The 23,688-nt window shown below is 45.6% G+C and overlaps 1 protein-coding gene across 6 annotated transcripts in view; it reads left to right on the top strand.

The window, feature by feature from the left end:
• The window catches only part of GABPA (GA binding protein transcription factor subunit alpha), a 560,071-nt gene that overhangs the window by 118,675 nt on the left and 417,708 nt on the right, over window positions 1-23,688 (top strand). For all 6 annotated transcript variants that reach the window (XM_069636386.1, XM_069636385.1, XM_069636387.1 and 3 more), the window contains exon 2: window positions 2,203-2,300. In XM_069636386.1, the coding sequence (XP_069492487.1) occupies window positions 2,224-2,300 (77 nt within the window). In that variant the 5' untranslated portion in view covers window positions 2,203-2,223. The remainder of the gene's footprint in view (window positions 1-2,202; window positions 2,301-23,688) is intronic.

Below are 23,688 nucleotides of genomic sequence, written 5' to 3'. Positions count from 1 at the left end.
AAAATATAGAATTAATATAGTATATCAACCATAACACAGGAATATTAAAACATTTAACCTAAATCAATTTTCCATTTACATTACATATGATTTTAGTAAATCAATCTTGGAAAATTAATATATTAAATCAGATCTGTTAAAAAAAGCATTTGTATAGTTAAAAGTTCTCAAGTCTCGACTGCATAAGGAACATAAGGTAAAATTGTTTGTATAAATTGAGTTAGTGCAATGTGTAAAATGGTTCTGTTGCTCGTAATCAAAGCAGTCCAAATTTCATCAGGCGAACGCAAGCATGAAAATTGCATTACATTTTGAAAATATTGTTCTCTTAGACCAGTTAAGGCTGTACATTGAACTATTAAATGACTTAACGTCATTAACTGTCTTTCATTCTTACAAAATCGACAGAAGGCCTCAGTTTCAAGAATGGCTCCTCTGGCAAGAATCTGATTTGTCGGACACATATTTAAACGTATTCTCAACATTGCAGATCGAACGAAAGCAGAAGGACATTTTAACAGTTAATAGCTCATTTGTCTAAATTTCTTATGGGGAAACAAATTTGAGTCAAAATCTAAATAACCTGTACAGATCTGTTGTGTTACTACTTTTGACTTCTTCTAGGCACTACAAGGGAACTAGGGGGGAGGAGGGGCCCTGGGAAAGCTCTCTCATGCAAATGTATACACAGACATGGGCAGGCACTAAAAGAAGGCAGTTATTGTTTAAATATAAAGCACAATTAACTATTAGCTGAATACATTTGTAATAACAGATCCTAGGCAAATATAACATCTTAAATGACTCAAGCTGTGTCCCAGAAGGAATGTGGCCTACGTTACAAATGGATTGCAGTGCTAATGCAGTGTTGGGTGACTGAGGCTAGCTCTGGCAGAGTACACGAAGTGGCTCACCACTTTTCTAAACCTCCCAGGGTTAAATACATTTCCCATTTCACCTTAGATAGTTTTAGTGTGAGGGTCAGAATAGAACTTTGGACACAGGACAGTATTGTTTTTGACATCCTGACGCAGACAGATCCTTAGTTTTGGTCTAGGTAGGGGCATTTTTAGAGCAGGGTCAGAGAGGCATTTTCCCCAACCCTTTCATTTTCAATAAGTCGGTAACCAAAAACATGGCTTACTTTTGTCAGTTTGTATTCCTGACTCCTCACACCTGCTTGGTATTTATGTTTCCGTGGTGGAGATCGGAAGCATGGTTTCCGTTTCTGAAGGTGTTAGTGGTATACTATCCACTGACATCACCGACCTCAACATTTGCTGACTAGCACAATGGGGGAGGTGCATCCACTAGGAACTTTGGGAATAACTGGAGCGTCTAGCCTGCAGGGTTTCAGGATATTACCTGGAATTTCTGGTTCCATGTCATTTCATCGCCTGCCTTTTCATCCCCAGGCTTTTTAACGTGCACATTCCATAGAATGTGCTCTTTTTATTATTTTTTTGCCATTGCCCACCCGCCCAAACCCTTACCGTCCCTTTGCCACCCTCCCACCTTAAAAGATTTGATGAGCACATTCGATGGAATGTGCACTTCGAAAAGCCTGTGGATGAAAAGGCAGGCGATGAAAGGACGTCGTACTGAATTTATCAGGTGATTCAGCTCATTGCAGAATCCTGGGCACCCAGTACTTCGAGAACCATAGAATAGATGTGTACGGAACAAGGTTGTTGTCCCGTATTTGCCCCCATGGTTGAGGTATTGCATTATTTAATTGTTTTGCAGATCTTTCTCAAAGTTAAGGCGTTCAGAACATTAGCCATCTAGAGATCAGTGATTTCCTTGGGCCACAAACTCTGCAAAGGGAGTCTGTAGGGGAGCCCCAGGCAGTGTGCACACTAGAGTGATACAGACCCCCAGAGCTGAGGTATTCATCCTTGGTACTTAATGACAGTTGACTGTATGGTTACAACTGGAAACCCAGGGCTCCCCTATGGAATCTTATTGTACTCGTGTATGTCCAGAGAGCTTCCATAGTTTCATCCTGTTAGTAGATTGAGGCGGAAGAAACCCACCAGTAGCTTTTTCTGAAAAATACGACATCACTTAAGCGTCAGAACAAGGTATCTTGATGTGATTTGAATGCTGAGGCTTAACATAACTATGCTAGACAGAGGCTGTACTGTGCACCTGGAAAAAAGATTTATATGAACGATTAATGGGTTCTCTTGCTTTCCACAGGACTCTTAACTATTTATAGCCATGACGAAGAGAGAGGCAGAGGAGCTCATAGAAATAGAGATTGATGGGACTGAGCGAGCAGAATGCACAGAGGAAAGGTATATTTTCTGTTGTAATGTTAACATATGTCTGTATATCCGGTGCAATGTCTAGCTGACTGCTACCATAAAACAGTAAGTTCAATATTTGAGAGAATAATTTGGTGGGGGTTGGAGGGATTAAAGCAGTAGCCTTTACATTTACGTTCTGCTTTTAGGTTCATAATTACATGTTTTGTATTAAACTAAAACGGACCATTAAATATTCTCTACCTCAAACTCTGGTGGTCGCTCATAAAGAGATTACTCTTTCTCACTAATCTACTGGGCTTTGGTACTGTTGGTTTCTTTGTATGTCTTGTTAAATCTCCCAGAATTAAAATGTTTACTTGACCTATTAGAGGGACACATTCTAGGTACATCTGATGTGCAGAGAGTAGGAAGACCCATACAATGCTTTGTGATGTGCAGATAGACCTGTGCATCACCACATGCATAGCTCGCAAGTTTTCACACTTTGTTGTGAAATCCTCTGTTTTCTTCTTGGCTTTCTGTTGCATGTTGGTAAAGATTTCTCTTAGCAGCACCTTTCCCTCCATTTTTATCGACCCCCCCCCCCCGTTACAACAGTTAGTCCTTCCCAGACTTCATAAAAACCATTTCAATTGGATTGTGTCCGCCCAGGTATTCCTTATCTTTGATATTTCCTAATATCCAGCTTACTGCCTCAATTGTTCTTTTTTTTCTCAGTAAAGTGCGCTGCGCATCAATGCCTTTCTAGTCGATGTCCCTCGGAGGCCTCCGTCTTGACGTCTACGTCATCACAGGTATAAGTAGCGCACGCAGCGCCCCTTGCTCAGTTTCGATTTTCCGCGCTTCACAGCTTCGGTAACTTAATGCTTGGTTCTGTGTGAGACTTCGATTTTCTTTGAGTTTCTGAGAAAATATCTTTGAGATGGCTTCTTCATTGACTCCGCCTACTCCCCGGTCCGGATTGAAAAAGTGCTGGGACTGCGTTGCTAAAATGTCTGTGACGGACCCACACAGGATCTGCCTGTGGTGTCTAGGGTCAGAACATCCGTTTTCGGAGTGTGACGAATACAGGTCGATGACGGCAAAGGCCTTGAGAGAGCGCAGAGGGATGTTCGAGAGAGGCAAGCCTAAAAAATCTATTGCTCCCTCCAAACGTAAATCCTCTGACGAGTCAAGGCCCTTGTCTCCTTGTCATAAAAAAACCTAAATGAAACTTTCATGTTCACCAAGTGGTTCGCATCATTCCTTGTCTTCGAGGCATGGCAAAAAGAGGCGCCATAGGTCGCCGTCCACTTCCTCATCCAGTTCACTTGAACGGGTCCCAAAACAAAGTACCCCAGCTCAATGGGAGGAATTTAGAGTAAGTATGATGGTGTTTGCGAACGCGGCTCTGGCCCCCTCCACCTGAAGATGATACCCCAGTCAAAACACCTGGGAAGCACAGGAGCCGTGAGCTTTCAAACTCGGCCGTCAAAACTACTCGAGAGCGATCTCGTCCTTCACTCGAGTCGAGAGAGAGCCTCTGTGACACAAAATAATAGTCATCCACGCCGTAAGAAACCCATACGGCAAGTCCGAAGAGTGCGTCGTCGAGGCCCTCAGCGCCAGAATCGAAGGAGAAGTCATTGACGCCTTGAGTACCGACCACCTCGATGCTGTATATGACAATTCCTTCGACGCGATCGTCGAAGACAGCGACGTTTGTGTCGAAGCCATTGACGACTTAGTGGAAACCTTCAAAGCCGTCGACATAAACGATTTCAACACTGTCGGCTCCCATTAGGACGTCTATATGGTCTTCTTCTTTTGAGAAGACTTTTACACCACAACCTCGCCCAGAGTATTTGGAAACTTTCTTCAATTTATGAAGATGCTGAGGAATCATCTGAGGAGGAAAGACCGTTTGGTCTCGAATATGGGACACCTTCTGTACTAGATGAACACATCGTAAGAGTCTAGTATAAAAAAAGGTGCAGGACTGTCTGCATGAGGCGAGTGGTATCGACACTTCCCCGGAAATTGATTTTGGTAAGGCAGATCAGGAGATCATGCCGATGGCACATATAGACAACTCATGACAAGAGTCATGGAGCATATGGGATGGTCCAGACCCACACTTGTGTTTGAACAGGACGATTTAACAGCCATATTGCATAAAGGACCACAGGAAGAGCCAATTGTCCCATTTCATTGGGTACTACAGAGGAGGGTAACTTCCAATTGGGAAACACCCAAGGTGGTCCTGGCAGTGAATAAGAGGCTAACGGCCAAACATAGAGATTCTACTTCTGATCCTCTATACCTTTCAAAACATCCAGAACCAGAAAGGCTGGTAGTACAGGCAGCTACCTCTTCAGGTAGACAAAATGCCTATCCCACAATTCCACAAGATAGGGATGACCAAAGATATGATGCCATTGCCAAGAAGGTTTTCTCGGCCGGTAGTATGGTGTTAAAATCTGCTAATGCGACATGCACGCTGGCGAGATTTACCCACACCCTTTGGGAGTGTATTTCTATGGTGGCTGACATCACCGAAGGGGAGGAACGAGAAGGTTTCTTGAACATTGTCAAATATGGAAAGGACGCTATGTGCGAATACCTTCAGACTGGTCTCGATTCTGTTGACCGCATTAGTAGAGGCATGGCGGATAGCACAGTGATCCGCAGATTTTCGTGGTTGAGGAAGTCTGCATTTGCCCTGGATGTTCAATCCAGACTTCTCAACATGCCCTTTGATGGCACACATCTATTTGGAAATAAAGCTGATGAGAGTTTGGAGAAGCTGCAATAAGACAAACTCCAAACCGCCCAATAGGTGTGCCCTGAAGGGGTAGGTCCTTTTGCTACTCTTCCCCCATTTGGAAGAGGCAGAGGACATCCAGCTCAAGTTGTCAAAGACGATTCCCCCGTGGTGGATGGGGGTAGAGGTACTACGACCGCAACAGCAATGGCTGCCTCTACATCAGCCTCTCCAAAACCTCTGAGGTCATCCATCACAAGACTGCAGTAGGAGGCAGGTTGTCGCCACATCTGATAGAATGGCAGGTTATTACTACAGATGCTTGGGCATTGGAAACAGTTGCCCAAGGTTACGGCCTACCTTTCCTGCAAAAACCTCAGTCATCCACCAGGGAACAACTCTTAGAAGGTTCCAGATCTGTTCCTTCTGCAGGAGATTTTACCCCTGCTGGAGAAAGGTGCTATAGAACCAGTGCCTGTAGTGGAAAGGAACAAGGGTTGGTACGCCTCTTATTTTCTAATTCGAAAGAAGGACGGAGGAGTGAGATCTATTGTGGATTTAAGAGACTTGGAACAAGTTCCTCAGGAAGGACAAGTTCAAGATGGTTACCCTGTCTCTGATCCTTCAGGCTCTCCAGCTTCAGGATTGGTTGGTATCATTGGACCTACAGGATGCTTGCTTTCATATGCCGATCCATCTCAAGCACAGACAGTGCGAGTTGCCAATGGCGAACCTCAGGTAGTATCGGTTTCGGGTTCTGCCATTTGGGCTAACCTCCGCCCCAAGGGTTTTCACGAAGTTAATGTCGGTAGTGGCAGCGAGTCTCAGGAGAGCGGGGATTCACGTCTACCCTTACCTGGACGACTGGCTGCTCATGGCCAGTTCCCCAGAATAAGCCCTGGATCATCTCAGCTATACTTGCCACTCCTTCCACAGACTGGGCTTCGCCCTCAATTTCAAGAAGTCTCTATTGATATCTTCACAAAGCTGCATCCCTAGGAAAAGCCTCAACACCAGAGCTGAGGGCTGAAGACATTCTGCAGATGGTGACAAAATTCCACAATGCCCAACATCTTCCTGCCTTCGATTTTCTGATGTTGCTCGGTGTCATGGCTTCATGCATTTTTCTGCTGCCAGAGGCTCGCCTGAGAATGAGATCTCTCCAATGGGCTCTCAGGACCCAGTGGTCACAATTCTCAGGAAGGATGTCAGAACTCCTACATATCACAGACAAGCGTCTCAATGGATCTTCAGTGGTGGGCCTGTCCGGAAAACATCTTGAAAGGAGAACCATTTTGGCAACCATGGCCGGAGATAACAGTAATGATGGACGCCTCACTCACGGGGTGGGGAGCCCATACCAATGAATTGACTGTCGGTGGTTGTTAGTCTCCATCAGAGTCCAAACTACAGATCAACCTTTTAGAGCTTAGGGCAGTCGGACTAGCCCTGTAGACCTTCCTGGCATCTGTACGGGGAAAGAATGTCCTGATGACAGACAACACAGTGGCCATGTACTACCTCAACAAGAGAGGTGGTGTAGGGCCACTACCACTGTGCAGAGAGGCAATGCAGCTTTGGTAATGGGCACTACAAGAAGGAATATCTGTATTGGCAGTTCACTTAGCCGGAGAGAAGAACACAACGGCGGACGCTCTGCAGGCAGAGCGCAGTCTCCCACGAGTGGGAACTAGCTCAGGAAGTCCTTCAAGAGATCTTCACCCTTTGGGGGAACACCTTAAGTGAATCGGTTTGTGACCAGTGCTAACCGGAAGTGCAAATTGTACTGCTCAAGGGATTTTCCCCCAAGAGGAGCTCTAGAAAATGCATTTGTGGTGGACTGGCAATTTCCACTTCTGTACAGGTTTCCTCCAGTCCCCGTCATTCCTCACATAATCAGGAGGTGAGAAGGTTCAGGAAATACTCATGGATTGGGCCGGGAGGACGTGATACCCGGACCTTCTGTACATGTCCATTTGCCCTCAGATTTGTCTTCCACAAAGAGAGGACCTTCTCTCGCGAGATGAGGGTCGGGTTCTCCATCCAGATATCGGGACCCTCAGCCTTCACGCGTGGTTTCTGAGATACAAGGATTGGGACCTCCCGGATGACTTAATGGAGTTTATGCTTTTGTCCAGAAGGCCAGCAACCAAATCTTTATACCGCTCCGGTTGGAATAAATTCTGCAGCTGGTGTAGAGAGAAGAATGTTGATCTGTTACGACAGGTTGATAGACTGTCATACTTAAAAGGATAAACTGTCAAGTTGTCAAGTAGTCTTCAGTTGCTTTATTCAGATTCTTGAGTTACATCGGTACTAGTCTGGTTCATCAGGAGATTAGAAAGTACTCATAAGAGGAACCCACTAGCTCCCACCACCCAGGCTCACATAACTCAACTGCCTAGGGTGGAACTCTATTCAGACTCAAACATTTCAGGGTGACCGCAAACATTCCACAAGTGGCATCACTCCATACATACCTCATCCAGGCATGATGAATACACCAGAAGAAACGCCAATCACAACACCTCCTTCCTTTACTATCACAAGCACACCACAGCATACAAAGTGCATCACACCTCACCATCAAACGCCTCAACACCTCCTTCCGTTCTACCACAAAACATACACCCATCACAATAAACACCAAACCACACGCAAACTATGGCTGAAAAACGGGCTAAACTATCCAGTAATGGCACCCCACCAAACATGAACAAACGTCTACCCTCAAACCTTCCACCCGCTACCGCACCTTTAAAATGTTGCCCCTCCTTTGATAGGAAGTTACCCTGGAAAGACTTGCACCTGGTGTGCAATCTTTGTCTCCCCACGGATCACACAGAGGGACAGTGCAAGTTTTGCAAACTGTTCAGGCCTAAAACCCTAAAGGACTGCAGGTCCAACTGCTGGGCCCACTACACCATGTAGGCTGAGGCCACCAGCGACGTTGAGGGAGCCTCGAGCGATGGCTGCATCGACATCTTAAGTGACGCCCCCAACAGGCAGGCCAGCAGTTCTTGTACGGGGCTAACACCCGGCGGCTGAAGCACTACCAAGGCTCATCACACCAAGCACACCTCCCACGGCCGGATATCGACCACGCCGCTGACCGATGGGCTACATGTGGCGTCGAGGGGGAGGTCCAAACTTTCCCTGTCCTCTGGGCCATTGCAGTCGCGATCACCACACAACAGGCCCCCAAAGCCGATGGTAAAGTGTGTTTCCAACACTGTGTTGTAACCTACAAAGTCCTCAGGCGCCAACTGGGCATTGAGATGCGTCAACGGTCTCCAAAAAAAGCACAAACAGCTCGAAGATGAGCAAGTTAATCAAAAGGCATGTTTCCGACACCCTGTAAAAGGCCTGAATGTTGAAAAACCATAAGTCTTCGATGTTCCAGGTGGAAAAAGTCCAAGCTACTAAAAGCAGGGATTTCACTACCCAAGATTCTTTCAGGGGCTATGCACCATAAGAAAACCCTTGTCCCAGAGCCCCCACCTACACTTGCTACTTCTACTCCCTCTTTACTGCCAGTGGACCTCAGAACAATTTGATAAAAGTTATGAGGAGGATGTCCTGTTTTATTAATTTCTTTGACGACCACCCCGCGGTCCTCCCAAATCTTCAGGGAACCTCACAGGGCGGGGCAGCAGTCACTCAGCCAGCTTCCAAAAAAGCCTGCCTAGACTCCACAGGCTTCCACCTCGCATCAGGACCTAGGGCAAGACACTTATTACCATTCCAGGCAAGGCTCCCAGGACCCTGGCACATGCAGACCCAGAGGATGAAGTGTACACGGTGGAGCTGGATCAATAGTATGACGTATAAGTCATCCAGTCCCCATATCACACCGACCCACCGGTGCCTGAATCCCTGGTAGACCACCAGTTACAATACAATTACCTGCTCCTAAAGGCTGCAGAGCACTTCAAAATAGACACACAAAAAGCCAGTAGTGGACATCCTTGGGGATAAAAAAAAAAAATCAGCGACCCAATTTATCCCCCTAATAGAATCGGTACAGAGATGCAGCCAACCCTATGCTTACACCCAACTAAACACGCGGTCAACCTGCGCATCGAGAAGATGTTCAGACCAGTCCAATCATATCCCTTATACATTACGGGGCAGTTAAAGCCTGACTCTTTGGTAGTTACTACTACAAGGAGGGTGGGAACCCCTCTGGCCTCTGCCGAATCCCCTCCTGACAAGGAGAATAAAACAATCTACACCCTGGCAGGAAGGTAGCTTCCTCGGCAGCCTACCAAACGAGGATTTCGAATAATACAACGCTATTAGCCAGTTATAATTGTTACAAGTGGGATGAAATCACTCAACAGATAGACTCAGTCCCGGAGCCCCTCAAAACACAGCTCTCACTCACCTTCGCAGGGGGAAACGAGTAGCCAAACTGCATCTTTGTTACAGAGAATTCTCAGAAATGTGCTAATTCCCTTCTACCTTGGAGACCCCCAGCACTTTTTGCTGGACTGGAGGACTTTTAATTTCTAACCTGGCGATGGTGAGACCTTTTTCCTACTTTCTCATGTATTTTTCTGTGATTTGCACTCTGTTTCTTTTGACTTTGGAGTCTGACAAACTCCTTAGGCATCATCTGTACATTGTGACCTACAGCACCTTCAGTGCAGTGACGCAGGGAAGTCTCTTAGATTTCTCGAAGGTTAAAATCCTTCTCTTGGTGAAACTACTGTTTCCAAGAACGGTGAAGTGAAATTGACTTTATTTACCATTGTACCTTTCTTGATCCAGCACACACTATCTTACCATAGGGTGCTGGAGGGGTTACTTTGTATCCCCTTTGTCTAGTTACTCATGTAACATTTTTTTGTTACTCTTTCCACAATTCATGGCTGGTGGCAGTGGTTTACTTTGTCATACTATTGTGTGTTTTTACTGCATGCTGCAATTGCAGCTGCAGTAAAACTCCCATGGGTGCCCATTTTGTCAAATTGGCCCTGCTATTCTTTTTTCGCCATTTCTAGTTGGAAAGGTCTTTCTTGAGATTTACACTGAGCGCCAAACCAGGTTTGGTCCCTTTGTTCGTTTGGTCTTTGGCGGGATTCACTGGTGAAGCTCCCCTCTGGCTCCAGCGTGTCTGGCAGGGGCAGGAAGTGAAGGATTTGCCCAAATCTACCTGTGCTTAATCCCCTTGGTTACAGGAATGCACCTAAAGGATTTCTCTGTGACACTGGACTGAAGGTGCTGTGTGTCGTCAAACAAAAAGTAGATGTCTATGGAGTTTCAGACTCCAAAAACAGAGGGAATTTATAGACCAAAATGCATGAGGGTGAGAAAAAGGTCTGTCTCACTCCAGGGTTAAAATCAAAGGGTAGTCCAACAAAAGAGCTGGGGGTCTCCAAGGTTGAGGACATTTTTTTCGAGTCGGAAGCGGCTGTGTTAACTGAGACAGACTGTGCGGTTTGACTTGAGTGCCTGAAGTTCCTTTTTTCGAAAAAGAAATTCTCATTGAGAGAACGGGAAACGCTGAAGGTGATGCGACGAGACGCGAGAAGGTACAGAGCCACTCTGAGCCTTCCAGCAGAGCTGAGCTGAAGCCGAAGTGGAGGCAGAAGCTGACTCGCAGGCCGCAAAGCCGAAGATCCGCGCCGAAGATCTGCACGGTAGGGTGGCTATAGGGTGCAAGGTTGCTGCGTGGCTGCACGGCCAGGAGGTGCTGCGGTCCTGCGTCAGTGCTTCAGTGGTAAACCGTAATAAGCTTTTAAAGCTTTAAGCTTTAAAAAATGGGCGCCAAGTGGAAAACCTTGCAGATTTCAGAGCTCTGTATTTAGAGCTCCGTGCTCTGAGAAAATAGAGATAAAAGTGCTTAGGTGCTTCAGCATATCCGCTGTGGTGTTGCTCCCGGGAGTGTCTTCCCTGACGCACTACTAGTGTGCCTATCTCTGGCGTGTGGTGGTTTCTGTCAGCTTTTTTTTGCTGTTTCTTTTTTTTTTTTTTTTGGTGCTTGCTAATAATTGTCAGTGGGCAGTGAGCGCAGAGTGCGTTTTAAGCTACCAGCCTGGGTTTGTAATGTTGTGGTCTGGTACTGATTAATAATCAGTGTTGAGCTTCTCCAGTTGGGGTAATACGGAAGCGCCTCAAAAATTGAGGTGAATAGTGAATTATTGCTTCTGACACGGAGAAGGGAAAGATTTCTTTTTGTGTCTTTTTATTTGCCTTAATTTTGTTTTGTGTATATGCACTCTGAGCAGAAATTACTGGGCAGTCTAAGAGCAGATAAAAAAACATGGACATGCAGGACTGCGCCTTTGACCCAGGTGCTAGTCTTTCTCATATTTTGTCGTATATGTATGATCTTCGGAGCTCTGCTCAAGGAGCTGCAATTACCGGCTGCAAGCAGACTAAGAGTACTGAAATGAGCAAGAAGTCTAAATGTATCGAAAAGGAGGTGGCAACCTCAAGCTTTTTTAAGCCCTATAAGGACAGGTGGGGGTATCTTTGTCCCTCCCCCAAGCATCTATCCAGTGGACAATCGGTCACCGATGGGGTCTGGCTTAATGAAAGAATCAGAAGTGCCGAGACATAAAGGAAGTGCGTCTACCCTAAAAAGCCACCCGATTCTGGCATTATTTCAGGGAAACCTGGAGTATACTCAAAGGGCGACCACCATGAAAAATAGGATTTCAAACCATCTACTGACAACATCTGAACGACAGAAGAATGGGAATGTGGTTGTTCTACCGACTCAAGGAGAGTCCCCAAGTGAATCTGGAGACTCCCAATGCCAGGTCCCTGTTAGTCTTAGTGATCCGAGAGATGAAGACCTCTTGGAACTGGAAATTGAGGTTCCCTTTATTGGACCAGGTCAAGATCAAAACATTGAGGGTAGAGATCGGACGGAGGATAATACCTTTGACTTAACAAAACTCTGGTACTTGTGCCAATGAGATATAACCAATCTCTAGTACCCTTCCAGGAATTTTAACACAGGAACTGAAGGGGAGGAAAGAAGAAACAAAAGAAATGTAAATCCGCAGACTCCAACCAATTCCTGAAAAAGTTAAAGGAGGGTATGAAAAAAATTGACAAACCCAGAAAGAGACCCCCCTTAAAAAGGATCAAGGGGAAAAAGACCAAGAAGACAAAGTAAATAATGAATGTGTTAATGACTTAATGGAAAAAGGAAAAACGATTGAGAAATTAACAGTTGGAAGCCAGATGGAGATACCAGAACTGCCAAAGAAAATTGCTCCTAATTTCTTTTGGCGAAAAGTCAAAACAAATCGGCAATTTCCTCAGTAAAAATTGCACCGATTTTTCTGAAAGAAACCCAAAAATGTTGTCAACTCCAGTCTGGGGAAAGCCCCTGGATCAGATCATTAAAGTTGCAGCACCTATGGTGGGAGAGGTGAACAATTTGGATAATAAGGGGCTGGAGTCTATATTCAGGGGCAGGTACCCACAAAGGCCTCAGGTGGAGGACTTGCCAGCAAGGTGCAATGGAAGCACTATTTTGGCTTCTCCACTAGTAAATCCCAACGTGGTGACTGCCTTGTGGAATTTAACTGACAAACAAAATAAAAAAAAGAATTGTAAAGTGTTTCTATCAAGTTAAACTCCCTTAATGCAAAATAATTTGCTGCTAAATCGATCTACAATTCTACAGGAAATGAGTATGATCCCTGCCCTAAAATATTTCACAACAGAGGATATTGATGTAGTTAACTTTCCTCTAGGTCCTGATACAAACACAGCGGCAGTAACTCTGAAGTCGAGACTTGTTGCGGACTTAATTCTGGGGGGGGGAAATAGACGGTTGGGTTCAAAGAGGTCTGTCGATCTCCAACGTATGTCCAGTACCCCTAATTGTCAACACAGGATATCCGCAGTGGGAGAGTCAACAGACTTTACCCAAGAACAAAGAAGGATGCTCTCCAACCACAGTAAATATGTGGGAAATGGTTCCATAGATAATCTCCCAGGTTATTCTTAAAATTGGCATCTCGCAACAGACTCTAGGGAAGAATCAACTAAAAGTACTATCTTGGAACTCCAGAGGGTATAATTCCTTCTCTCAAGAACCAAGGAAAACGCAAATCTTTAAATCGGCATATTTAATTCTTTTCCAAGAGACTTGGTTAACTTGCCCAGTGGGGTTCGAAGGTTTTTCTATTTTTCAGCAGTTGCTCGGGGTTCAGAGGGGTGGGGGGGGGGGGAGGCCAAAGGGGAGTTTGATGGTGGCATGTAGTATTGAGATTTTTGACTCGGAGACTATGGGATATTAGTGAAGGTATTCTAATGGTGCGAGCAACAAAAAGAGGGGCCGGTAGGGGTAAAGGCTGGATTATTATAAATGTTTACTGGAACCCTAAAATCATTTCTTTATACAATTTTCTGCTTAGTCTGTCTAATGGTGTAGAGGAATGTTCTCGGCTGTTCCCGCGAGATGACTTTATCCTTGCAGGTGATCTGAACTCTCAATGTATCGCGTCGGTTAACAAGAGTTTTGGACGATATCGTCAAAAGACAAGTAATGGTGAAACTTGGGTAGATTTTCTGACAGAATGGGGCTTGCAAATGTTTAATGGTAACATGAGGTGAGATATCCCTAATGCTCCCTCTTAGAGAGGAGGCTTTCTCAACAATTGATTATCTTTTCACCTCGAAAGGCATTTTTGAGATGTCTTGACTTTTTCATTTGGGGGAGGGCAACATTGATGATCATGTAATGTTAATTGCAAGTCTACGGTTAGAGGGGGATCCCGATGCAGTGTTCTATGAACAAGAGCTGTCTATGAATGGAGCTGGTAATGCTGTAAGAAGATTTCAAAGGGGGGGTGAAGTATTAAATTGTGAACTGAGGATTTTGGCTGACCAACTTTCTGACCAACAACTATCAAACTTTTGTAACCCATGTAACTTATCTCTTTTCTTATCTAATGTGGCCCCAAAAGAATCAAACCTCCAGAAATGACATGGGATTTTCAAACATTCTTTTAATGTTGATATAATGGTCAAAAAGAAGCAACTCGGAACTCAGAGGTTGGTTAAAGAGACACTGTCAAGATATTGAACACCTTAAGGAGGGTCTGAGATTGCTTAACAACTCTTAGAGAAACTGGGTTAGAGCTCCTAGGGGTCTTATGTTCCAGCAAGACGGGGAGAAAATGTTAGCTGCCCTGTCCCGGGGAAACTTGAGAACTTTCTGGGCTTTGGTTGGAAAGAATGGAATAAGTCGCTCGCAAAAACAGGATGGGCATATCCAAGAACAGGTGTGGTGTGCTCATTTTGCAGGGGTCTATGATTGCCAGAATACTAGTCTTGGGGAGAGATTAAAACTAGGTAACTGGTTCCTGGACTTTTTGGCCGCAGACCTAGAAATGCAGATACGGAAATCTTCAGCATCTAGAGCTGTGGGGCCGAATGGCTTGAGCAACTCAATTTTAAAAATGGATCCACCTTTGTGGGCAAGGGTCCTAAAAAAACTGTTCAATAACATAATTCTGTGGAAGACTTTTCCTGATTCTTGGAAAAACTCTATAGTTATTCCCATTTATAAAAAGGAGGACTGATTGTTAGCAGCCAATTTCTCTTTTGGATGCTTACAGCAACATTTTTGCTGGTCTCAACAACAAACAAAACAGCTATTATACCAAGGCAGCAATTAGGTTTTAGAAAGGGTCTCTCAACCTCACTTAATGGGCTGGTATTGAGTTGCTTGACAACGCCATCCTTCCGAAAAGGGGGACTTCCACTATATGGGGCATGGCTGGACCTCTCACAAGCATTTGACACTATTGATAGAAATCTGCTATGGAAAAAACTAGATGCCTCGGGTATTCCTCCCAATTTACTAGTGATCCTGATAGAACTCCATTCTAATAACTTTATGCGGGAAATGCTGACTAGAGCAGGCCTACTCACAAATCCGATCAGGATACAGAGAGGGGTCCGCCAGGGATGCCTATGTGCTCCTTTTCTGTTTATCCTGTTTATAGCAGACCTAGCGGGGTGGTTGAAAGATATAGGACTAATATCCCCCGTAATTGGAAACTCACAAATTGGTTGGCGTATGAGGATGATGATGTAGTCCTGGATCGCTCTCAGGTAGGGCTGCAACGTCTTCTATCTGCTATAGAAAACTACTCGCGAAATAAAAGCCTCATCATTAATCCTTTAAAATCTAAGATTTAAACAACCAAGAAGGTTAGTGAAGCACTATGTTTGGAGTTTGGACCAATTACCGATTGAGATGGTTCCGGAATTGACATACTTGGGAGCAACAATAAGCTCTTTTCCAACAAAATGAGATCTGTTGCGATAAATTGAACTAAAAATACTAAAGCTGGGCTCGAAAATGAAAAAAAATCGAGGCGCAATTTTGTAAATTCTCGGTTCTTCCCTTAGTGAGATTCTATATAGGCAAGGTTGTCCCGATAGTTTTTTGGTCTAGACTATAATTGTTTAGCTCTGGATATTGAATGGGACACAATTGAAGCTAAACTGGAAACGCACATTGGGGTTACTGGAATCTGTCCCTAAAGTTGGCCTTAGGTATGAATTAGGTCTTGCCTCACTCAGATCATGACTCTAATGGAAATGGCTGAACCTATATAGAGTGGTTGGAGATCCTCCCAAAAACTCTTTACTTGTGGAAGTAGCGCAAGAGTTGATATTGGGTAAAAATGGTTTCCTGAATAAATTCCAGCAAAGATGCTCAGAAATATTAGTAAAAGCAGGTTGCGACTTGAGCTTCTTCTGGGTAATACGGACAGGGTGAAGGATAAGATTAAACAGCAGGACTGGATTGATAGCATAAATAGTATCAGAAGGGCAAAGAGATCTGCCTCGTTTAGTGATTGAACGATTATCAATGTTCCCTGCCTATCTAAAAAAAATCTCCAGATCTGCGGCTGGGTTTAGCTATTCTTAGATTTCGCCTAAACCTACTCCCGACCCTTGAGATTCAGTCTACAAGGGATAGTGAAGGGAAAATATTGCCTAAGTGTGATAATAACGTGATTCAGATATCCAAACACTTATTAGTAGATTGTCCAGGTACTTGGAGTATGATGGTAAGCAGATTTGGTGGGTTTGTCCATCAGCCGTCCTGGTTAAATACCATTGAATTTTGAGGGAAATTATCCTCATGCCATGAGTCTGCTCTCTCAATGGAACTTGTTAGAGCTCTGATGGAACTTAATTTGATTAATGATTAAGTTGAAAGTAGGAGAGAAGGAGGTGAAGGTGATTGGGTGTCACGGGTGGGGGACAGACTAGTTTCTCCCAGTTTTAAGTTTCTCTTTTGAAGTTGTGTTTAAATGAGTTGTTGAAATTTAGTCTCTGAGACCAAAGAGTTTTATTGTGGAGGAACTATGTGTTTTCCAGTTCGCTTTTTCTCCTTCCTCTGTTTTTCTCTTTTTTTTTTTTTTCTTCTTTAATATTTTGGAGTCTGTGAGATTGTTTTCCTTTTTAAAAATGCTAATAATTTAGGAATTTGAATGTTTTAATCCTTTTAAGGTTGTAGTTTTATCTCATTGTATGTTTGTTCGTGAAATGTGTTTAAAGTCAAATGTTGGCTATGGCACGATAAATTAAAAAAAATAATTAAAAAAAAATAAGGTTAAAGGGAAATTAGCACAGAAATTGAAATTCTCCCTAACATGACCCTACAGTGCAAGCAGTTGTAACACCAGACACATCACTCAACGGGTGGGGAGCCCATTACCTTCACCACACAGCGCATGGCTCGTGGATACAGAACACAGCCCAAAATCACATAAACCTTATGGAACTTCTAGCAGTGCTCAAAGCACTGCAAGCTTTCCAAGTGCAACTGTCAGGTCAGACAGTACAAATCCTCAGACCGCACAACGGCCAAGTTTTACATAAACAAGCGGGGGGCACACTCTCAAGGTCTGTCCAGGCTAGCGCAAAACATTTGGAAGTGGGCACTCAAGCAGAGTATGTTCCAGGGGAACTCGATTCTCTGGCAGACTCATTGAGCAGAGATCCTCTACCCGAAGAGCACAAGTGGCAGCTCGACAAAAATATCCTAAACTATATCTTCTCCCTAATGGGTTACCCTCCTTTAGACTTGTTTGCCACATGCCAAAACACGCAATGCCCAGACTTCGCATCCAGGTTTCCCAAACATGGGTCGAAGGGGAACGCCCTGCGGATGAACTGGTCAGGGAAATTTGCCTACGCCGCCCTGAACCCTCCCCCTCCCCCTCCCCCACCCCCGCCCACTACTGAGCAGGGCGGAGAACAAAATGCACCAGGAACAAGTGACACTAATTCTAGTTGCTCCTATGTGGGCGAGACAACCTTGGTTTCCACATCTGCACAAACTGCCGATGTGTGATCCACTCAAACTCCCATGCCCCTGCAAAATGCTTACACAGCACGGGGGGGGACAACATTCCACCCACAACCTCAGTCTATGAACTTGGCAGCTTTGCTCCTGCAGTCATAGAATTTGGCCATTTAAAACTAGCTCAAGGGTGTATGGACATCCTCAAGGAGGCATGCAAACAAAAAAAATATAGTTTTTATTAAGATCAATGAATAAACAATCCGTACATAACATTTCTCTCTCACTGGGTGAGGCAAACACAAGATTAAAAAAAAGTTTTACATTTTTCTTGTCTTCAAAATAAAGAACCCCCCACTCCCCCAGTCCCTCCCTGCCTCGACGAGGTTCCGTCAGAGGCTACTGTTCTCTTTGGCATATGGTCACGGGCGTGTCTCTTGCATGATCTTCAGTTTTGTTGCTGGCTCAGTCTATCAAAGCATTTGCAGGGGTGTCAAGGTGTGGTGTGGGGTCGCTCAACTCGGGTGGGGGGGTGTTCATTCTTTGCTTTGTGATGGTGTATTTGGTGGGGGGTTCATGCAACTGTGTTTGACTCTAGGAAGCGGAGCCACTGCATGTCAATAAGTGTGTGGGTTTCTATGAGTGCTGCAGTGAGGCTCTCCATCTCGTATATTTCTTTGGCTTTTCGTAGCCACTCTTTTAGTGGGCAGGGTGGTTCCCTTCCATTTTATGGTCACACAGACCTGTGCTGCAGGTTTCTGGGCATATGGGGCAGAACCAAGTATTGCTCCTCGATCATCTCCACACCAAATGGAACCAGCAGTTGGTCAAGTTCTATATTGATACCTTCTATTTCGCGGATCCAGCCTAGGACTTCTTTCCAGTAGGTCTGTGTGTTGGGGCAGTCCCACCACTGTTGCCACTATGTGCTGAACTGTGTGCATCTCCTCCAGCAATAGGGGCTGACTCCTGTATACATTATCGCTAGGCGATGGGGTGTGAGGTGCCATTGTGTGACTATTCTACAATTGTGCATTTTATATTGGACCGCTATCGACTATCTCCAGACGGCCCAGTATATTGCATCCCACCCTTCCTGATTGTTTTCCCATCCCAGTGTTTTTTCGCATAGCTCTTGGGTATGGGGGGGGGGGGTAGGCAAGTGACCTCTTTCTATAAGGGCTCTGTACATTCTCGCGATCAGTACTTAAGTTCCTGGGTGCATGTTTAGTATGTGTTTGAAGGTTGTGAGGGGGCGTTGCAGCTGTGCTTTCAATCGTGGGCCTGTGAGGACCCCCTACAGTTGCAGATAGGGGAGAGGTTTGTTTTTGAGGCACTGCTGTGCCTCTTCTAGTTCCTCTCTGGATACAAAAAAAACTCCCTCTTTCCACATCTGGCCTGCTCTTATTAACCCCTGTTCGTATTGTGGCTGAAATCAAATTGGGTCTATAAGGGGGTCTCTGATCGGGGGGGAGGGGGGACGGCCTGGGTGTGATTCCACACATGCTCGGGGTTCCTTTTTTCCATATTGACCGTAATACTGTCAGGACTGGGTGTTCTAATGCTTTGCGTGGTATACATTTCAGGGAAGCCCAGAGCCACTCTCCCAGGGTGATTGGGGCGAAGTACCCATTTTCTAAATAAACCCATTGTTTATTTTTGGCTTCCCGGATGTGGTCCACGAGCACTCTGTGCCGTTTTATAGTACTCTTGGAGGTCTGGATATGCTATGCCTCCCTTTTCCTTGTGGAGGATCAGTGTGATGTATGCGATCCGCAGTCTTTTCCGATCCCACAGGAACTTGAGAAAGTGATGGGAAGAAACAAACAGGAAGAGGGGCCGCGCAGAAAATTCATCTTTACAGCTGTGAACCTGCCTCCCCAACAAAGTTTTAATTTCGCCCAGTTCTCTGTCGCTCTTAATGTGCGACCAGAGCGGTTTATAGTTGGCTTGATATAGGTGGTTCAGTTGTTTTGTTATGGTTATACCTGGGGTATTTTATGTTGCTGCTTGCTACTTTTAGGCCCCAATTCGCCAGGGATTCCGGTTTTGCATCCCTATTTTTCAATGGTAAATCCACTGTTTTATTGCGATTATTGCGGAACCCTGAGAGTACAGTGTATTCTTCCATTCTGGCCAGGAATGCCAGGATGGACTGTGCGGGTTGAGTTACATAAACTAGAATGTCGTCTGCAAGCAAGGTAAATTTGTATACTTTGACAAACTTCTTAAAGACTATTATCGTCGCTTCATTTCGTATGATTTGAGCCAAGAGTTCCATTACTAAGATAAAGACCAGCGTCGAAAAGGAGCAGACTTGCCTGGTTCCTCTGGTTAGCATGAACGGGGGGGACACCACGCCATTGACCACCATTCTTGCACTTGTGTTATTGTACAGTGCCCGTGCTCCATGAATCAATCTGAGGCCTGCTTTTTCGAGGAATTGGATCATAAAGCACGGCTCCACCTGGCCAACCGCTTTTTCTGCGTCAACTGAGATTAGGGTGGGGTCAACATCGCTTGGCTCGACTGACGCCATTAGTAGTTTTGCAGACATTATCTGTGCCCTGTCTCCCCTTCACATATCCCACCTGATCACTATGGACCAAAAGTGAGAGGATTCTGCGGAGTCTGTTGGACAGAAAACTAGCGTATATTTTAGCATCCACGTTACAGTGAGATGGGCCTGTGCGAGCCACATTCCAGTTTCTCTTCCTTCTTTGGGGATTACAATTATACTGGCTTCTATGAAGGAGGGTGGAGCTTGTCCCGGTGTCGTCATGTCATTGAACAGGAGGGATAGAAAAGGCGTGAGGGCGCCTTTTAGCCTTTTATAATAAGTTGGGGTAAAGCTGCCCTGACCTGGTGCTGAGCCTGCTTTTAGGTTTGAGATAGCATGATCGATTTCTTCTATCGTTAGGGGGGGAATTTAGCTTGTCGCGGTTTGTATTGGGGGGGAATGTGACTCTGGTCATGAATTCTGACGTGCTCTGAGGGGAGGGGGTGCAATCCGAGGTATACAGCTGTTCATAAAATTGAGCAAAGCAGGCTGTTAAGTCGGTTGGATAGTTTAAGGAGGCTCCTCAGGGGGATTTTATCCTGTTTACTGCTCTATCCGCTCTTTGCTTTCTTAGTCTGGCGGCTAGTAATGTGTGGGCTTCATCTCCTTTCTCATAATACCTTTGTTTAACAAACCGAAGATGGGCCTAGTGGTTTTTTCCTGCCAGATTTCAAGTTCTTGCCTAAATCCCCTGGTTTCTGCTAAGATTTCGGTTGGTATTCTCTAGGGCTGATTCTTTTTCACATATCCCTTTCTAGCTGGGCTTCTCTGAGCTGCCTGATTCTTTTGACTTGACTGATGCCCCTTGGGCTATTATGAGGCCCCTTATTGTGGCCTTTGGTGCTTCCCATATTGTGGTACGAGGAAGGTCTCCTGTATCGTTTCTTACGAAGAACTCTCTGATCTCTGTATTTAGTGATTCTCTAAAGGGCCGTCTCTGAAAAGTGTCATTGCACATCCACAGTTTGTCAATTTGCTTGCTGGGGCCCAGTTCCAATCCTACTGTTACCATATCATGATCTGACCACCCCACTGGTTCTATTGTTGTTCTCCTTAGGTGCTGCTCAAGGTCTCTCTAAAAAGATGTGCTCTTTTCTGGAAAAAAGTGTTTTGTGGGCGAAAGAAAAATGTATATGATTTTTGCTGTGGATGTTGGGCTCTCCAGGAATCTATTAGCAAGTGTTAAATTTATTAGGTTTCGGAAGGACCCTGTTCCGAGAAGGGACTGCCCCCTCTCTGTAGGATTTCCAATCAAGTGCTGGATTCAAAACTAGATTAAAATCTCCCCCACAGATCAATGATCCTGCCCTCCCACTGTCCAGCAGTGCAAGGAGGTCTTTGCAGAAAGTTAGTTGCTGGATTTTAGGGGCATACATGGAGCACTGTGTAATTTCATTTTTTTTTCTAATGGACCCATGTATGATTAAAAATATTCTGCTCAGGTCTTTGTGAGTTTGAGAAATGGGTAGCTCAAGAGAGCTGCGGTAAATGATTCTGACCCATATCACCCCCCCCCCCCCCCCCCCCCACACACACACACACACACACACACGCGCACGCGCACGCGCACGCGCACGCGCACGCGCACGCGCACGCACGCGCGCACGCGCGCACACGCGCACACGCGCACACGCGCACACGCGCACACGCGCACACGCGCACACGCGCACACGCGCACACCTCGAAGCGGGAATTCCCAATCCTTTTTTAATTTGGTTTCCTGAATGCACAGCATGTCTACTTTGGCTTGTTGGAAGATCTTGACCAGCATGGACTTTTTCTGTGGCGAGTTGAGACCCTTAACATTTAGTGACCCTATGTGTATTGTGTCAGCAACCATTGGGGTGTTGAGCGTAGCGTGCGTTGTGGTTAGTTGGATGTGTTGTCCCGCTCCCGATATTTGTGAGCGCTTCCATACATTTAACGGGACCCTGTTGCTAGGCATTGTGTACTTAAGTGCCCGCGACCTAAGCTCAGGGCATGTTTACCTATAAATATTTGTTGGTAGGTTTCTCCATCAGTCGACCTCTTGTTTTCTTCCTCTTTACTATTGCTAGAGTCTTGTCAACCCCCCCCGTCAACCCCTCTTCCCACTTGAGAAACAAAAAAAAAGGAATAGTTGAAAAAATGGAAGAACTAAGAGTTTCTTTAACTTCCGAGACGTCCTAGTAGATAACATAGTACCATACAACAGGTGTCTCCCCTTCAACCCATTCAACACAACTCTATAACTTTATAGCTAATAAAAGGTCAGTATACACCATGACATTAGTTGCTGCCCAGATTGTGCGTGCTTGGTCCCAGAGAGGGGCATTGCTGAGTTGAGGTGGCACTCGGTTGCCTTTTCACATGTGGAATTTAGATTAGTGTTATCACGTCTTGCACTGAGAGTTTCGTCTGCTTCTCTGGGACTCGTTATAACTAAGTTCCTCTTGTGGCATATCTGTTCTAGTTCAGGAGGAGTCTAATCTCTTGAATTTTCTCAAGCCCTCCTCGGCCAAGGACCCAGTGGTCTTCGCACTGGCTCCGATGAGGTTGGCATTTCCTCTGCTTCTGCGGAGCCTTCCTTTTCTCTAAGTCCTCGTAGCACATTAGCAGTTTCCTCCACTGAGACCACTCTATACTCTACATTGGCAGTCAGACGTGAGCGCAAAGGGGTAGCCCCATCTGTGTTTTGTGTCATGTTTGCGCACCCAGGAGGTTAGGAAACGACAGGCTTGTCTCTGAGTGTGGCGGCGGACAGATCCTGGTATATTTTGACTCGAGTCGTCAAACTCAGACTTCCCGTTCTCTTGCCAGCCTCATGATTTCCGCCTTGTGTCTATAGAAGTGACGCTTCACCAATACTGCGCGGTCTGCTCGATGGACACTGTCGAATTTGAGTTCAGAGTCTGGGGGTGAAGAGAAGAGGGGGGAGTTTAACAGAGCTTTCACTCATCTTTCTAGGTTTGCCGGTGTCTCATTCAGGGTCTCTTTAAGGCCTTGTATACAAATGTTTGTCCTTCTTTCTCGGTTCTCTAGGTTGTCTATCTTCGCCGCCAGGTCGAAATCACTTTGCTTCAGGTCTTGATAGCAGCCTTCTATTTTCATTTCCATATCATCTGCGGACTGCTGGTAGTTCTCCACGGCTTCTACTTTGTCCTATTTTGCATACCCTCTCTTGCAGAGCGTTGACAGTGGTCATGTTGCAGAGAGAGCAGATTTCATCAAGCAGGAGGCGTACGTCTGCTTTTTTGGAGGCTTTGTGGTCTCCCCCCGCCCCCCTGGAATGAGAAGGGCGTCTTGAGGCTAGGAGGCTGCCATGATGATGTTGCCCCTGCGGAACTCTTGTAATTTCAGGGCTGTGGAAGGATCAATTTCCCCCTGCATGTGCACCTGGCTGCATTTGTGCTTGTTTTGCGACCCAAATTTCAGACCACCCCCGCCCCCACTGCTGCAGAAAATTTAGTAGCTGGCAGGGTATTGCACTATTGGGGGGCGTGGGAATCCCTCAGCTATCTGCTCTCTGGTCTCTGTGTGACTTCGAGTTCTGAGCTGGTTCAGGTAATGAGAGTTGGAGGCTCAGTGCTCTGCTTCACTTAGTTGGGGGTGGGCGAGTGGGTTTGGTGCCTATTAGCCTCGATCGGTGTCCTCTTCAATGTGGCGGTGGAGTCTAAGTCCTCTCTAGATGGATCCGCTTAAGGGGGATTTCCAGGACTCAATTTGGATCCTGCCCTAGGCGGTGGAAGTTATGATGCCCTTTCCTTTTGATGTGATCCCCTCACCTGGCGCAGTTGTCACGCACCGTTTAATTGTAAAGTCAATGTTGGCTTAT

The sequence above is a fragment of the Ambystoma mexicanum genome, chromosome 7p (genome assembly GCF_040938575.1).
Source record: "Ambystoma mexicanum isolate Mex_15411 chromosome 7p, UKY_AmexF1_1, whole genome shotgun sequence".
NCBI lineage: Eukaryota > Metazoa > Chordata > Amphibia > Caudata > Ambystomatidae > Ambystoma > Ambystoma mexicanum.
The sequence above is the reverse complement of the archived record's forward strand: the minus strand, read 5'-3'. Positions and strand labels throughout refer to the sequence as shown.